The sequence below is a fragment of the Ambystoma mexicanum genome, chromosome 6p, assembly GCF_040938575.1.
Source record: "Ambystoma mexicanum isolate Mex_15411 chromosome 6p, UKY_AmexF1_1, whole genome shotgun sequence".
In the NCBI taxonomy this organism is placed as follows: Eukaryota; Metazoa; Chordata; class Amphibia; order Caudata; family Ambystomatidae; genus Ambystoma; species Ambystoma mexicanum.
This window is the reverse complement of record NC_090935.1, coordinates 357,695,152-357,712,967: the sequence shown is the minus strand read 5'-3', so window position 1 is coordinate 357,712,967 and position 17,816 is coordinate 357,695,152. Positions and strand designations below refer to the sequence as shown.

The window sequence follows — 17,816 nt, the reverse complement described above, 5'->3', positions numbered from 1 at the left end:
CCTATTACTTTCGTGTTTGTCTTACCATGTAATTGTGCGCCCTGATGCCTGTGGGCTTTCGGCACTATACAAATGAATACAAAAATAAAGACTACAAATAAATACAAAAATAAATTTAAAAAGTCTAAACCTTTTCAGTATATCAAATTGTGGCCCAATCCTGCTCTAGTATGGATAACCCTCATCTTCTTGTGCCCATTAACAGGGTGCAAGCCTCTTCTTCTGTGATATTGCAACAGTTGAATAGTGTGCTTCTCCAGCCTCTTTATGGACTTTCATGGATAATGATATTTATTTAAAGTGTTTCTCCTGGACGGGACCAAGTGTCCAGCGGTTTGTTGGTTCGTTAATCATATGTGTGCAGTCCATACTATCTCAAAAGCCTGTTGGGGCTGATGGACCATGCTTCTTAAACAGAAGCACTTTCAGTTGTCATTTCAGTAATACGAGCAAGGTGAATATATACTCTGATCAAGGGTGGTAAGTAAGACACCTTTATGCCTACCTGGATGACTGGCTTATTTGGGTATCGTCTCCATAGAAGCATCCTCTGCTCTCCAGATGTTCCAACAGAAATTACACTCATTTTTTTTATTTTTTTTAATATTAAATGTAAGAGTACTTATTTGATGCACCAGGGAGAGTTCCACAGACTTTGCTGCTTCAGTTCATGTCACAGAGTGATGCTGACCCCGTTCTTCCAGAGGATTTATGGGCTGTAGTCCTGTATGAAGGTCCCTGTACATGATGAGGAAGTTGCAGCTATATCTTGTGGAGTCTTGGGATCAACCTAGACTCTGTGTCATGCAAGCATCCCATGTGAAGACCTTTGTGACATGGAATTGTTGGTTCTGGATGAGAATAATTTGAGGCGGAATCCCCATTTTACCCCAGAACTGAACTGATGGTCTCAATTACCACTGACTACTTTTGAATAGATGGAGTGCTACAATGGGCAGCTTAAGAGTCTGTAAACCCAAACATTGATGACCACTAGTCTCACTTCAAGGTGCTAGAATTAAAATAATAAACATAGTGCTTCGGCCATTTCTCCTGCATGGCAGGAATCTCAGTCTTGGTGTACGCTTACAGCACTGATGCAGTGTTTCAAACGAACAAGTATATGGGGGCACCATATATCTCACCCTGCATGTGCTATCCCTCAATTAGAAATGGAACCCTACAACATCGTCCTGAATGTGATGCAACATGCCAATGTCTTGGACATCGGTATAAATACGTCGAGCTCTCTTACTCGTGCATCACTCGAACAGGAACTTAATCATGTGTTGCTGTATGAAATATTGAACCCAAAGGGGTCCCTCAATGTAACCTGTTTGCACCAGAGCCCACCACTTGGCAATGCTTCATACATGGGGTAAGGAACAGTTTTGCAATGAGACATGCTTCATCTTTCCTGGTAGCACGACTGCCTGTGCACTTTTTGCTCTTGTTTTCCAAATGTGATCTTCAAACTCCAATCAACTCGTAACTGCTCTGTAATTCTAATAGCCCCTTAATTGCCCAACATTGGTTCATTTTAGGGCCCCTCCCTACAACCCCTGAGCTGAGAGCCTGTGATTAAAATAGTTGGCCCTATTTTAAGATAGTTCAGAAATGATCATGGCAGCAAAGAGGAATTTGATATTAGAACAAAACAAGAATAAATGTACCATATATTATCTCTGGCCCTTGAGAAGGGAGTGAAACTGTTGTAAGCTCTTGCGTTAAGCTTCCTTCTTTAAACTCAGCTCTTCCCACATTTGGCGTGCACATTGAATCCTACAACTCCTAACTCGTGGCAAATAGGGCCTACAAAAACGAGGATTTTGCCTTTTTCCCTGGCTAGTCCATTGGTTGAGATATTTTGAAGCCCTACATAATGTCTTTCCTCGTATAAAATTCCTGCTTTCTATGTGGCATGTGAATGCTGTCTTGGAACCTAAACCCTTTGGGCACATGAGTTAGAGTCCTGAAGTGGGCCTGACAGCAGTTTCTTCTGTTATGTTATGTTATAACATTTCTATAGCGCCAAAGCCCTAAGGCATCTAAGTGCTCCTTCACAAGCAGAAAAAGGACATTGAGGATGGCCGAAGATTAGGTGAAAAGTATCGTTTTCAAGTGCTTTCTAAAAGCCCAAGTGATTGGTCTCTTCTCTGAGCGCCAGAGGTAGGTTATTCCATGCCTTTGACACGAGCACTGGGAAGGAGCGTCCATTTCCACGTGCTCGCTTAGTCGTTGCCACCTGCAAGAACTGGGCGGAGGTGGATTGAAGGTTTTTAGTGGGCTGATATATAGTGATCTTGTCCTGTAGGTAGCTGGGAGCTGTCCCATAGATGCATTTGTGACACGGTCAGTGTTTTGAAGGAAATCCTGGCTGATATAGGCAGCCAGTGTAGCTCCTTTCTGGCAAGAGAGGTAGGTTTGTATCTTTTCATGCTATAAAATATACGAACAGATGTATTCTGGATTTTTTGCAGTCTGAGAATATCTTCTGTACTGGCACCCCCCAGCAGGGCATTGCAATAATCCAGACGTGGCAAAATAACGGCCTTTACTAGTTTGGCTCGGTTATTTTTAGAAATTAATGGAGCCAACTGTCTCAATACTCACAAGTAGTATTGAGCGTTCTTTTTTTTCAATGGCATCCACTTGCGCCCCTGCATCCAAAGAGGCCTCCAGGTATGCACCCAGGGTCTTCACCTTATCAACCACTTCTATATGGCTGTCCTCAACCAAGAAGATGGAGAAGGTAGGAGCTAAGGTCTCTCTAGACTTCTTGAACCCATATATCATAAATTCCGTTTTATCAGCGTTTAGGCATAACCAGTTTGTGGTCATCCAGTTTTTTTATGACTCGGTAAACCTCATTTAATTTGTACTGATCTTCCTGATGGCCTCCTGATAGCTCCATTGACAACTGGAAGTTGCAGCATAATTTGTGAAGAAAAATCCCAGCCTTTCCAATTCTCTACATAGAGGGACTATATAAATGTTAAAAAGCAGAGGCGACAGACATGCTCCCTGAGGGACACCACACGTAATGGTTTCCACTTCGGAGGACGCGTCTCCCCAATGTACCCTGGATCTTCGGCCCTCCAGAAAGGATTTGACCCATTTTATCGTCTCGGCAGCGAGTCCGCCAGTGTCTACTAGTCTCTTCAATAATATCTTGTGATCTAGAAGCTCGAAAGCCGCGCTGAGATCTAACAATATCAACAGGCCAGATCTACTTTTCTCCACTAAAGTCAACATGTGGGTTTGAAAGTCCCCCAAGGAAGGCGCTCCCAGTGCCATGAAAACAACGGAAGCCTGATTGTCTTTCATGTAACCAACCTGTATTTTCAATGTGGAGTTGAAGGTGGGTTGTAGCTACCTTCTCGACCAATTTAAGGAAGAAAAAGGTATTTGTATTAGCCTGGAAATTTATAGCGACTTTAGGATTTAAGTCTGTCTTTTTTAGAAGGGGTGTAACAGCCACTGTTTTAATGGCCTGCGGAACAGTGCTGTACCTAAATGAGGCATTGACGAATCCACATAAGTTGCAAAAATGTTCAAATGGTCCAAGATTATCTTTGAAGGGATGAGGTCCCCCGGACAGCTGGTCGGGTTCATAGCTCTCATAATACCTTCAATCTCGGTGACTGAGATCTCAGGAAATTTAAATCCTATGTGGGTTGATTTCAACTCTTCATTCTTGGGTGGTGTGTGATCAGTCGTATGACTTATTTCAGCATTCCCTGAGATGGATGGGTCTAAACCTAGATTTTGGTTCTGTAGTTCTCTCCTGATTTTGTCTTGAGCACATAGCAATTTTTTAGCAAAGGCCTTCTGAGGTCTAACACAGTCCTCTTGAGTGGGTGTATTAGAATGGTTTAAAACTTCCGGTTTTTGCCATCTGCCAGGTGGAGATGTGAACTGTGGGCTCTCTCAGCTGAGGAGCCCTTCACATGGTGGTTCTCAGTACCCAAACTTTCTTTCCTTATGAACATAAAATCGGAGTTTCAGATCAGCCCAGATATCTGTTTGTTTCTTCCCAAATTCCTATATGGAAGAAGATATGTCAATATTTTATTTTATTGCTTATAGCATATCGTGGGTGTTTGCAAGGCTGTCGAGCTTCACCAATGTTTCGGGAAGAAGCTGCGCTCTACATATGTATGATAGCGGTGCCCTAACAAAGGCAAGCAGAGGACCACAAATATCAATTCCCCTTGCATTATTTCCTGTATTGCTGATGGTTGGAAAGTTCAGTGGTTGATGTCGCCTTTAGGACTCTGTTCACCTGGTTCCTGCTAAGGTGGTCTTGGTCAATTTTCAGAGAGATCTTGTTTTTTTAAGCAATTTACAGTGTTGCAAACATTAATTTTTGGATTTCAGTGTCGGATAGTCTGTTCTCAAGAACATGTTTGTTTGAGTTCCTTATCTAGTTCTGCTCCCAGAGTAACACATGCTTGGCTAGACTGCAATGGCTATGGAGCAAAAGGGACAGGAGTAAGTGTAAATTATCACTATAAGAGACCCTTTCACTCCTTGCCCATAGTCCTCTTTTCCCAAAACTAACAACACCTCCCAACAATACTCAATACACTGCAATTCACTATCGGTTTAGTATAATCACTGTCTGCCTTTTCTTGCAAGTTACTATACTACACAATGCTGAAATATATTGTCCTCTGAAAGGAATGTAAAGGCTGATTGGATTCTTCTTTTTTAGTGTCATCTAAATACACAAGATCAAATAACCGGCCTGAAAGAGATCGCATTGAGCTGCTCCAAGATGCAGAACCCCTTGACTTTAATGCAGACACCTTTACAGATGATCCACTTGAATCAGAATCTGAAAGGTGAGATTTGATTGAGTTATAACTGAAACAAATGCATTTTTAATGAAGTACATTAAGAATTTACTTTATGAATCAAGCCTAATGGATTTACTCACAAAATGGATAGTTATATCCATGCTCCTATACTTTTGTCATCCTTTGGGATGACCTTGGGAAAGTTATGTATAATGTATTTATTTTTTAAATTGAAATCTTTTTATTAGCATTTATAGATTGAAAGACAAAGAAAGAGCATGCTCTTGTTACAGATAACTTGAATTCCCATGCAAGAGGGAGACTATGCAAAGAGAATCAGAAGACACAATCCAGAAACTTTTGTTGTAAAAACAAACATCACACCTAGGAGGCATCAACCATCTTGCACACACCTACATGGGAAAAGAGGTTAAAGAATAATAATAGGAATTTGAGTCCCAACAGTTCCACCATAGGGCCACCAACATTTCCTAGGAGCATTCAAGCAGTACCATAGTCTGCAGCCTAGCCGGACATGTGGAGTGTGGCCACATGCTTATTTTAAGAACTCCCCCCCCCCCACTGAAACAAGGCCTGCTCCTCATGCCCGAGAAGTATATCATCTTCTCTGCCGCAACAATCGACCACATCTGTGACCACCAGTCATCCACCTGTTAGGCAGAAACCTGTGCAGTTCCCTTAGGGACCACTGCAAAAGACTTAATACTACAGGTGTTTGGCAGTAAACCCACTTGGTAGCAGTCTGTACCACACAGATTCACTTGGTAGCTGTGGCTCAGCAGTCAGACTTCCCTCAAGAAGAGTTGGGCAGTATATAGAGTATACACAATAGGTACAGAGATACAGTAGCAAAAGCAAACACTGACCAGAGCTTTGGTGTAAAAGTATATAATTATTTATTTAAAGACAACTTGTAGATGACACTAGCACAAAGAGGTAAGTAAATTCAGCACACAGTCACTATCATATATATACAACCCTAATTACTTATTAGACAAGTCTTGATGAGAACCACCACTTATTTTCAGACTGATGTGTGCGCTTAACCTAAGATGGCACTCTAATAAGTTATTAAAAAGGGAGGGAAAAAAAAGCAGAGTTATAGAAGCACACACATTTCAATACTTTTCAAAGAACCACAGTAAGGCAGGATAGGCAGAGTTCTACTGGAGAGCAAGGAAGTCAATTGCAAGGCCCATTCTTGGAGAGAGCAAGCAGAAGGGGTCCAGGTGCACACAGTGGGGTTATGGCTAAAGAGTCTTGTAGATAGTTCGCACACAAAGAATGAAATAAAAGCCAGGAAAAGTTAGCTAGGTTGCCCCAGGACAGCCCAGGTTTGAAAGTCGAGGTTTTACTGTCACCCCGAACGATCTGTCGCAAGGGAACCCAGGCGGGACACAGTACCTTAAGTGGGAAGGAAGCTCCAGTGGGGGCAGTTGTTCCTGGCAGCGGGTGCAAATAGGTGTTTCGTCCAGAGGAAGAGGAGGTCTCGCCATGGAGGAAAGATGAAGGTCGTTGCACTGCCAGGGAAGAAACCAGCCGCAGAGTTCTTCGGTTAAAAGGTACTACCCTTCTATTTGCGGTAGTGGTAAACCGTGGTATTCTAGTTGCCAGGGTGCTTGGCACGGGCAAGGCAGCCACGAGATGCTCCAGGAAGGTGAAAAGAAGGCAAAACTGGTTATCCCCACCAGTAAAAGGAAGAAGACTCTCCGGACTGGAGATCTCCTCTGTCATCGGGAAAAGTGGTGAGACGGTTCAGCAGGGCTCCACCGGTGGTGTCGTCGTTGCAGGTCGGCTCAGCTTCTCCCTCCTCGGATTCTTAGGTCCTGTGGCGACTTCTGAAGTTCCAGTCCCCAAAGCCCTGCTTTTATGCAGCAAACCCCCATTCATTCAGCCTAGCTGTCAATCAAACATGCTAAGTGGTGAGCCGGCCGGCTCACCACTTGGGCCAATCACACAAGAGTGCGACTTGAGTTGCCAAGGCAACTCAGTCCAGGGTGCCTAAACCCCTTCCCACACCCCCTGTGGTACCCAGACAGAGTGGCACCACTTTTGGAGGCTTCTGTGGAGAAGCCCGCCAAAAAGTGGAAGAAAGGGCTCGACTTGGGTTGGAGTCACAGAAGAGAACACAAACACCATTTTAGAATCGAGTTTTGGCTGGTGGCAGTGGATACTACTTTTTATATTCGACCCCAAATATATCTCTATGGGATTTTCCCATTGTTCGAGGTTACCAACTTTAATTATTTAATTCCTATAGCCTTGAACATACCGCCGGTTTATTTATTTAATATTAATTCACCGGTTGGTATGTTCGAGGCTATAGGAATTAAATAATTAAAGTTGGTAGCCTCGAACAATGGGAAAATCACATAGAGATATATTCGCGGTCGAATATAAAAAGTAGTATCCACTGCCACCAGCCAAAACTCGATCAGGGGGGACGGAAACGTGCCCCCTCGAACAACAGACCCCGGGGCAATCAAATTTCCCCACCATTATGTCCACAATATGATGGTTTGTACTGGTTTCTGTTCATAATTTGGGACTAGTAAAGCCAATGGTGACTTTACATGGCCTGGGGGACAGTAGTCAGTCCCAGGGTATGGAGTCTATGTTTGGGGGTTGCTACGACACCCCTGGGTTACGGCACGGAGGGTGCTGTGTAACCCACATCAAAAACACATGAAACCCAATTTAGTAAAAGACCCCATAGCCCATAAAACACATGGAAAGACAAAGGAACACATCAGATCATATCTAAGAGTGGCAGTAAAAGAGTCTCACTCTTAGCAGGAGAAAAAAAATAAACCCCAAAAATCCAGCAAAGCTGCTGGGGGACTCACTAGGTTTGGGAAATTAGCCTTTACAGAGAATTCTCCCTAACACCACCGTACGTAGCCTCGGAGATCTCCAAAAAGATGCCATTGTGGCCTTTGCTATGGGAAGCATAGAGCATACTAAGGAGATTTTGAAACTGTGCCCAATGTTTACTCTCCCTTTGAAGGCTCCTAACAGACATAGCTCCAGCGGGAGCGATGGTCCCTCTATGTAATGCAGAGTGTTCACCACATCCAACCAGGATCATGTAAGGTTAGGGCAGCGCCTCCATATATGCAGGTAGGTTCCATGCCCCCACAATCTCTCTTGGTTTTACCACTTCCACTCCCACACCCTATATATCACATCCGATCTGGTGTGAGGTACCCTTTAGCCAAGAATCTGAACCCTCTTTCTGCATACTGGACACTCATAGTTGGTCCTTTCAACCCCCTCCACAGGTCCTTACATGCCTCTGGTGGAATCTCAACCCCCAACTCATCGTGCCAAGTGTTAGACCGAATCCTGTGCAGTGCCCTTAGGGACCACTACACACAATTAAGACTTCAAGTGGTAATACAAGTTCACCTTTGGTACAAGCCTGTACTACTATGTTAAAGTGGTAGCAGTAGCGGAGCAGCCAGGTTTATCTCAAGAGTATATGAGAAGTAGCAGAGATTACACAAAGGACCACAATTACTGTGACTCAAGCAAACACTGACTCGAGGTTTCAGGTAAAAAATATAAGTACATTTATTTTTAAACCATCTGTTATAAAACACTTCACTTCTATAGATTGGAAACCACACATAAAATACACCACACACAACCAATTCCACTTGTGCCAGTAATTCAAGGTAAGTACATAAGGATTTGACAGTCCAGTGTTGCGATACTAACACGTACCCACAGATAGAAATGCTCACGAAGTTAAACCACACTTTGTACTTAAGAATTTAAACCAAGGGAAAAGTGAATAAAAATCAAAGGCAATAGTTTTTCAAGGCAAGGAGAATCGAGGACAAGTTCAAAGATACAGATTAAAGTTAATAGGCCTGCGCCAGTGTCAATGGAGCAGATGCTCAGTTGCCGAAGATCACACATTGAACAGTTCAAGATTCGAGATGCCAAGAGTTCATAAAGATTGTCAAATGGAAGGAAAAGTTATAAGAAGGTGGGAAGAAAGAACAAATCTTCGTGGAGGAAAAGGGTTCTCCCAGATTCCGGCTGGTCAGACGGAGAGAAAGACCAAGTGTGCACAGTACCTTATTCAGTTGGAGAAACACTGGTGCCACGGCAGTTGTTCCTGGTAGTTCCTGCAGACTCACGGTTCCTGCGGCTTTAGTCGTGGGGACAAGGACGATGTCTGGAGCGATCTGCACTACCCAGGGATGAGGCCAGCAGCAGCGAGAAAGACAACGACGAATAAAAGGTACGCTCCTTTAAATCAGGAGAGGGCTCTTCTGATGGCTATCTGGACCACTACAGCACAGCAGTGATTTCGACCCATGAGAGGATTCTCTGACTGAAGAAAAGACAAGCTGGTTGATCCCACCAGGCTCCAGGGAAGAAGACTCCGGACTGGATCTTCTCTTAGTCGTTGAAGGGGTAGATAGCTCGGGACTGCAGCAGGGCTTCACCGGGACTTGGGGTTTCAGCAGCCATCTTCTTCTCCACTTCTCTTTGGTTCCTTGTAGTTCCAGAGACGACTCTGCCTTCTAGCTCAAGAGTCCTGCCTTTTATGCCAAAATCCCCCATTCACACAGCCTGGCTGTCACTCACCCAGCAGGGGGGTTGTCCAGCCCAGGCAACCACCTCAGCCAATCAATACAAAGTGCGACTTGGGTCTCCAATGAGACCCTCTGCAGGGGGTGACTACACCCCTCCCTCACATTCAGTCCACCTAGACATCCAGATGCCAAAGGAGGCCCGCCAAAGGTTGGCGGACAAAGGAGGCAAGCCTGGTTTGCCGCGGAAAGAAAGACCCAAGAAGGAGGTTGACAAAACGAAATGGCGATTAAACCCAATGAGAGCCGAAATAAAAAGTATTTGGGCTAGCGGGTTTAAAGTTTGAGGCTACTAAAATAGCCTAAAATATAACCACGTTATGTAATATAATCGCGGTAGGAAAATTAGGGTAGATACCACTGCCACCAGCCAAGTCTTAATGTAACGGGAGTGAAACAATGCTCCAAGAGGTACAGATAAAAAGGGCTAAGAATTAACCTTTTCCAATAGTCCATATAAGATGGGGTGTACTGGATCTGTGGTTAAATGACTAAGTAAAGTTAATGGCAACTTTACCCCTTTTCTGGCGGACAGTAGTCGGCCCCAGAAATGGAGTCGGTGGAAGTCGAAACGACAACTCTGTGTCACTGCACTGAAGGTGCTGTGTAACACGCAAAAGTGTGGGGCTACTGAAGTGGTGTACTCCAAAGTCCACAATCACAAAAACAGATGAAATACACATGGCAAAACACAGGTAAGAGTGGGGGAAAAACTCACACTCTTACCAAGTGGAAAAAATAACCCACAGAAATCCAGCAAAGCTGCTGAGGGACTCGCTAGGTAAGAGAAATTAGCCGTAGAATGAGAATTCTCCCTAACACTCGCCCCCCCAGACTAAGGGACAGGAGGATTTAATCCACTCCTGGATGGATCTCATACCTCTAGTCGGTTATAAAAATCCTAGAGAGAGACCATCAGCATTTTGGTGGTGACTTCCTGCTCTGTGCTCAATGGAAACATCAAACCCTTGCAGGCAGCTTGACCATCTGAGTAATTTTGGGTTTTCCCCTTTCATTTACATCAGCCATCTCAAGGGTTGGTGGTCAGTCTGAATAGTGAAGGTAGAACCATACAAGTATGGCCTAAACCTCTTCGGTGACCACACAATAGCAAAACATGCATGTTCTATTGTTGCCCACCTTGTCTCAGGATCCTTTAATTTCCTGCTGATGACACAAATGGGGTGTTCCCTACCTTTCTCTTCCAGTTGACTAAGGACTGCATCTATACCTACATTAGAAGCATCAGTTTGTACAATGAAGGGTTGGTGATAGTCAGGAGCTCTTAGGACTGGAGCTTGACAAAGGGCTTTCTTAAGACCTTCAAAGGCTTGATTGCACTCCTCATAGCACCTGACCTTTTTAGGAAATTTGGAAGAGGAGATGACATTCAAGGGAGAAGCTATGGTCCCATAGTTCTCAATGAAGTTTTTGTAATACCCAGTGAGACCTAGGAAGTGTCATGATGCCTACCTCTAAGGAGCCAGGCCGGGCCCAGCAACACCAGAGGCAGACATCATTTTCCCCAGGGAAGTCTCAGCGGGCCCAAGTCGGGGCCCTTTGGACTCAGTCCTGGCGCCTTAGGCGCCAGGCTCATAGCGGACCCCAGTCCTGGCGCCTTAGGCGCCAGGCTCATAGAAGAGGATATGTGTTTAAGTGCTTGGGTGCACACTTACCTGATGCAGACCTTGCTGCTTCATCCAGGCCCTCTTGAGGCCTAAATGGGACTACTTAACCTGTAGGACTACTTCACCACCCGGGTGTGGTCGGGGAAGGATACATACCTGATTGGTGGAAGGATACATACCAGGAACTTCTTCCAAGGCTATTTAAACCCCACCCGAACAGCCACACATGCTTCGCGTTGTTCTGCACCTAGCAGCTGGACGCTCACCGTGTCAGCTCCTGCATCCTGACTTCAGCCACGCCTGCCAGCACCCTGGAACACCTGCAAGGGGAGAAAGGAAGAGAATAGGAGAAGAAAAGCCCTTACCTGCTAAATCTGCATCCCGGAGTCCTTTCTCCAACAGCCCTGAAAAGGAAGACATAATTTTAAAGGCATTTCGTTTCGATCGCTGCAGCTCTGCATTTTACTCACCTTTGCAAGGCGCTTCCATCTTCAGCAGCGATCTTCCGGATTCGGCTACGCCCCGGCGCCTAGAGGAAAAAAGACAAGAACAAAGGTGAGAGGGAGAAAAGGAATAAGGAAAGCTCAGTTTCCTTTTAAGTCTTACCTGTTGGATTATTCCCACTGCATTTCGGGTCCTGCCGCTTCCTGGCATCTCCGGACCCCGGCCCCTATGGGGAAAAAAGACTAAGACATTGAATGAGCGAATGCAAAGACATTACCTGAGCGCTCATCCAGAGCTGTTTCACTTCGGGTCGGCGCCATATCTCCGGCACTCCGAACCCCGGCCCCTAAGGGGAAAAAGACATAAGCATTAGCGCTTGCTGCAATTAGACAACGAACATTATTATTAAGCTTGAACTTTTGAACAGAACTTTTACAGCGCCTTACCTGAACAGTCAAGCTTACCTGAACTCCCATCAATCCTCAATCCAGTGAAGTAACTGGGTTTCAACGCGCCCCTGCATCAGAAGCAGGATGGAGAGCTCATCCTTCCAAACCCTAAGGTGAGGCTTCACGGGGAATCGTGGAGGAGGTATCGTGGAGGGTTGGAAGGGAGTGGGAGGCTTGAGCATTGTTCCACAGTTGGTAATACTCCCTTTTCACGCACAGGAGGGTATCCAACGAGCCAGGGAAGCCAGAATAGAGGGGCCCTTCCTGTCCATCTTCAGAGTTCTGCGCCTTCGACGCCGTGCCTCTGTGGGAACCAGGTGAGCGTTACAGGAAGGCTCTCACTTGGGTTTGAGTAGTAGGGGTGGCCCGGTTTTGTACAGCTTGTACTTTGCCAGGCAATGGCCTTATTTCACCTCCTCCTACCTCATGTCCAAGGTAGACCACCGTACTCTGACCAATTTGACATTTACTTGCCTTTATGGTCAGATGGGCCTGTTCCAGAGCCTGCAATACATATCCTAGGTGTTGAATATGTTCTTTCCATGTAGGGTTGCCAATAGCCTGACGTTAGGTCAGTTGTGCTGACATACTTTGCTGCACCAAGTTTGTCCACCAGCTCATCTGTCCTAGGCAAAGGATGGGCATCAGTCTTAGTGACTTCATTCAGAGCTCTATAGTCCACGCAGAATCTCAATTCTTTGGATCCTGCCTTTGGTACAAGCACAACTGGGCTAGACCATGGGCTAGTAGAGGGCTCTGTAACCCCAAGATCAATCATCTTGTTTACCTCATTCCTTATATGGGTTCTTACATTGTTTGCCTGTCAAAAGCAGGGGGTACAGAATGTCAGACAGTCACCAGTGAGTATATCATGCTGGCCCCAAGGGGTCAAGCCTGGTGAGAGTGAGAACAGGGAGGCAAACTGATTTAACAGTAACTTGCACTCATCCTGCTGGTCAGATGTGAAACTGGAAGAGAGATTAACTCCTTCCACTTGCTCATCTAAAGGTACGCCTCTGAGGAGGTCAGGCAGATGTTCACTCTCCTCCTCCTCCTGAGCTGAAGCTAAGAGCATTGCTCCTTTGTCAAGTGAGAGACATAAGCCTTTAAACGGTTGGTGTGAAAGACTCTAGGAGCCTCCTTAGGATTGCCTAAGTCCACCAGATAGTTTACCTCTCCAAGTTTACCCACAACTTTGAAGGGTCCTATACATTTGTCCTGCAAGGCCCTCTGCCTTGTGGGGACCATAACAAGAACAAGCTGGTAGTACACGGAAGTACAAAGAAGTACTGTTGGCTGTTGAAGGCGACCTCTCTGGACATTTTATGCCTTTGAAATTAGCGGATTTCCATCTACCACCTAGCGAGCCGGCAGGAGAGCGGACGTCTTCGCCGAGCCCACAGCGTTTGCCTGACGTTCAATTTCGGATCTACTTTCTGATTGGGTTTCCCCTTTCTACCACGCCCCAGGCTCCGCCCCCCTCCCTCTTTCAAATACACTGTGTGCAGCGCACTCGCACGCGCACACGGAAGTACAAAAAAGTACTGTTGGCTGTTGAAGGCGACCTCTCCGGACATTTTCTGCCTTCAAAATTAGCGGATTTCCATCTACCGCCCAGCGAGCCGGCAGGAGAGCGGACGTCTTCGCCGAGCCCACAGCGTTTGCCTGACCTTCAATTTCAGAGTAAATATTGCTTACTGTGGACTTTTGGGACATTTACGTTTAGCACAGCACTAGCACCTTCGCGTCTAGCGTGAACGCTCGTAGCTAATCTTAAAACACCTGATAGTAACAGTGTTTCCTTTCATTTTTTTTTTTCAGTCTACTTTCTGATTCGGTTTCCCCTTTCTACCACGCCCCAGGCTCCGCCCCCTCCCTCTTTCAAATACACAGTGTGCAGCGCACTCGCGCCCGCACACGGAAGTACAAAGAAGTACTGTTGGCTGTTGGCTGTTTGCTATTTTGCCAAAATTGACAAAAAGAATTTGATTGATGTTCGGTCACTCTAAGCTGGATCTAAGTTACGGTACTTGGTAAGATTAAATTTTAACAAGCTTACATATAACATCTGTATTACATAACGCCCGATTAGGACTTTCTCTTTTACTTTTGCCACACTGGTGTTCCATCATAGTGTAAACGTGGCCCCTAGCTGATTAACAATTGCTTACTACTAATTATTTGACTCTCAGTGATTTAGCATTACCATAAAAGTTGATCTGTGTTTCGACTTGTAGAAGCTGATACGACATCCATCTATACTATTGATGGCTGCAGGTTTAGTGAGCAAATGCAATGACTTAGGGTCCATGACACTTACATCTTCTAGCATTGATTTACTGGTTTGTCCTGGCCGCACGGCATATATTGAACCTGCTGCTTTAGATGCATTGCCTTCAGGATCCAGTAGGGATGTTAAAAATTGCTCAAATTTGTCTCCACTTGCAGTCATGATACACACTAGCGAAACAAGTTCTTCACCTATTTTTTGCCCCACTCATATTCACGACATAAACAATATTAAGAATTCTCAATCTATGACCTCTCAGGAACTCTTAGACAGGTCTCTTCCTATTCGTTCTACTAATGAGCAACATGGCCTCCTTATCAAAAACATGGCTGCCCTTGATGATCAAGTCTCTCGTGCCATAGGCACATTAACTCCTCGCTTATATGGTCCTCCTAAACTGTCTCAGAGGACCTCCGTACAATCACTCGGTGATCTAGATCCTATACTTTATCCCGAAAGTGGGAGTCTTCCTAATAGGAAAGCTGAATTACCACCCCCACGCATGTCATATTCACCTGACATTGTAAATATCCCCATAAGACCTTTTCAACTTGATCCACTGGATGGTCCAACTGATGCTGGTGAGAACGATACGCGCTCTCCACATACCTTTCCTGTAATTATCAAAATACTTGATTTATTAGATAAGGGGCATGATCTCACCCATCTTGAATTGAAAGAGATAAAAGGCCCTTTACATCACCTATGTTCCAAAATGGACAAGATAGAAGGCTTTATTTTCGCTGCAGACACCTTACGTGCCATTAACAACAACCAACTCCAACCTGCTCGGGACCTCTTTGAAAAAACTACTCAAAGCGGGCATGAGGCATCACTGACCCCCCCATTACCTTTAAACAGTTCCTCCCTTCCCCCATCTTGTAATTGTACATCTGAATTAAAAGAACTTAAAATCTTAATTGAAGCAATTAATTCTTCTATCTCTTCCCAACTGACCAAATTAGTCCCGATCGCCGACTGCCCAGACAGTCCCTCTACTTTGTTGAGAGCTCTGGACGAGCAACAGATGAAAGAACCTGAATCCTCTAGCTCTACAAAGAAATTCATGTTTATGTCTCGTCGTGCAAAAAAATTGCACCTCAGAGCAATGAAAAGGAATGTTAAGAGGAGAAAAGAACTCATGGAGAAAAATGCTGACATAGACTCTGCTAATAATACTATTCAACCGAGATCTGAATATTCTCAGACTGCCGAACATGAAATGGTGACAGCAATCTCTGATGAAGTGAGTATTGATCTACAACAACTTCCAAAAGAAAGCCAGGAAGCATTAATCCCAACTCCTTCCATTAAGTCCAAACTCCCATCTAAAAAAAGAGCGATTGAACAAATTCCGAAAAAAAGATCTGCTCTCAATATGACTGAAGCAACACCACTTTTACATTTGAAATCCAATTTAAACAGCTACTTCCCAATCTCTGGAAGAAGCTGTACAACCAGAAAGGATATCATAATTGAACAACAGACTCCCAACAATGATTCAATCAGTAATCATCCTAGACAATCTGATCTAAGAAAATCCTATAGTGCCGTTTGCACTGAGCCTCCAAGCCATGCAGAGATCCCGGTTGTGAAAAATACAACTAATAGTAATAAGTTTTCAAATATGATAAATGGCAAAGGAAAAGTTTGTGTTAGAGACAGTTCAGAACCAACAAAGGGATAAACTGACAGAGCGTATCATCAGGAACGGAAAATTGATGGTATCTGACAAGGTGTTGGATATTGTACAACTTAATCAAAAAGTGATACTATCACCCACAAAGTGGGAGAAAAAACCATCTTTGCTCCCGCTCGCATATCCATACACGGTCCCGCTTTGAGCAGAGAAGCTCCTAAAATCCACGCCAATGATCTGATGAATAGTCGTCAGGACTCCCTTGACACCTTTAAGAAAGCTATAGAGAAAGGTACACGTAACATTGAAGCACTCATGAAGTCGCTTCAGACAGTGGTGTCGATGAAGCCCCAGGAAGAAGCTGTACTTACTCCTTGCATCAAACCAAAAAGCTCAGTGAAAGTCCCACATGAAATCCTAGACATCTTGAGAAAAGCCATACATACCAACGACCTGTACGATGAAACCTCGAGTAAAACAACATCCACATCTGCATTCCAGACCTTGAATAATGAATCACCCCCTTTTTGTCAAAGCGAATTGAAATACCACGAGAGCTCACCTGAAGTCGTGAATAAACTCCATCTCGTGGGCCTCGAAGGCAACAGGGAGTCGACTGCAGGGAAGAGGATTAATCGATCTTTTATCTTGTCACTCTTCTCTCGCATACCTCAACTCAGAATGGTTAAATCCGAAGACATCCTTAGAGTCCCGATTTCACAGAATGACAACTGTAGAGCAGTATGCTACCTGAGCTCTGAAACAATATTGAAATTGAGATGGTTTAATCGGGAAGAGATTAAAAAACATGGGCTAAATCTAACCACACACGAACTAGAATCGCAAGCCAATGATTTCCTTGCCTATAATGACCTAGCTATCTCTGCAAAAGCAGCATGCGTAATTAGTGCTCAACAAACCAAGGGTAGCATTGATGGCGACTTACACACTCCTAGCGCACATAGCCACAACGAAGAATATCCCTTGGCTCGAACCAATGCTCACTGCTTTTCTAAGATCTAAAATGTCATCGACCACCTCATAGCTTGCACAACACAGTTCACATAAAATACTTTAATGGAATACCTGTGGTTATGCTAACTTCATTGGATGGAATGCTTCTCTTACTCCCGAAAAACAACCAACTATTCTCATATTACAGGAGACCATGAAACTGACCAAATTTACCATCCCAGGGTTTACCACGTATTGCAAGGTTGCAACGAGACCTCTGTTAGGCCGGCCTAGTGGTGGCTTGGTAATTGCTATAAATAACTCGGTCAATCTCCAGTCAAAGTGGGTATGGGAATCTGCAAACCTATTGGGTGTACTTGTACAGAATGTTTTGTCAAAAATGATTCCTTCAATCTTAATTATCTCCCTATACTGGAACCCTGCCACATCTTTGATTGAAACGATGCTTGATGAATTAGATGAATGTTTAGAGTACATATCCAGCAAATACCAACCACTAGAAATTATCATTGGCGGCGACTTCAATTGCGACTGTAGAGAACTGAGTGAATGTCAACAAGATAAGCCCTCTTATCTTTCCCGGGGAAGGGGCTCACAATTCAGGGAGCTACTGGAAAATTGGGATATGGACATAGTTCTAAGTAATGAGGTGAAGTCAGATATTACATGGTCCCGTGGATCCAAATCTTCGACAATTGACTTCATTTTTGTTACTCGAACTCTATCTACTATTACACTATCTACGCACTGTAGCCGTATCCTAACCAGTGACCATGCACGCTTAAATTGCATTTTGAAATGGGAAAGCAGACCTTTGGTTATAGATCCCACACTCTCCTTAGTAGAGATTGACCGTCCCTTAATTTCCATAAAATGGAATAAAAGTCTATGTCAGCAATTTGTTAACTATGTATCCCAACAAATTCAGTCATCTCAACTTTTTGACAAAACGCCTGAATTA

General features: G+C 44.4%; 1 protein-coding gene across 1 annotated transcript in view; it reads left to right on the top strand.

Moving 5' to 3' along the window:
* LMBRD2 (LMBR1 domain containing 2) overlaps positions 1 to 17,816 on the top strand; it is a 1,998,085-nt gene that overhangs the window by 1,874,052 nt on the left and 106,217 nt on the right. The window contains exon 17 of the mRNA XM_069627129.1: positions 4,718 to 4,847. Coding sequence (XP_069483230.1) covers positions 4,718 to 4,847 — 130 coding nt within the window. The remainder of the gene's footprint in view (positions 1 to 4,717; positions 4,848 to 17,816) is intronic.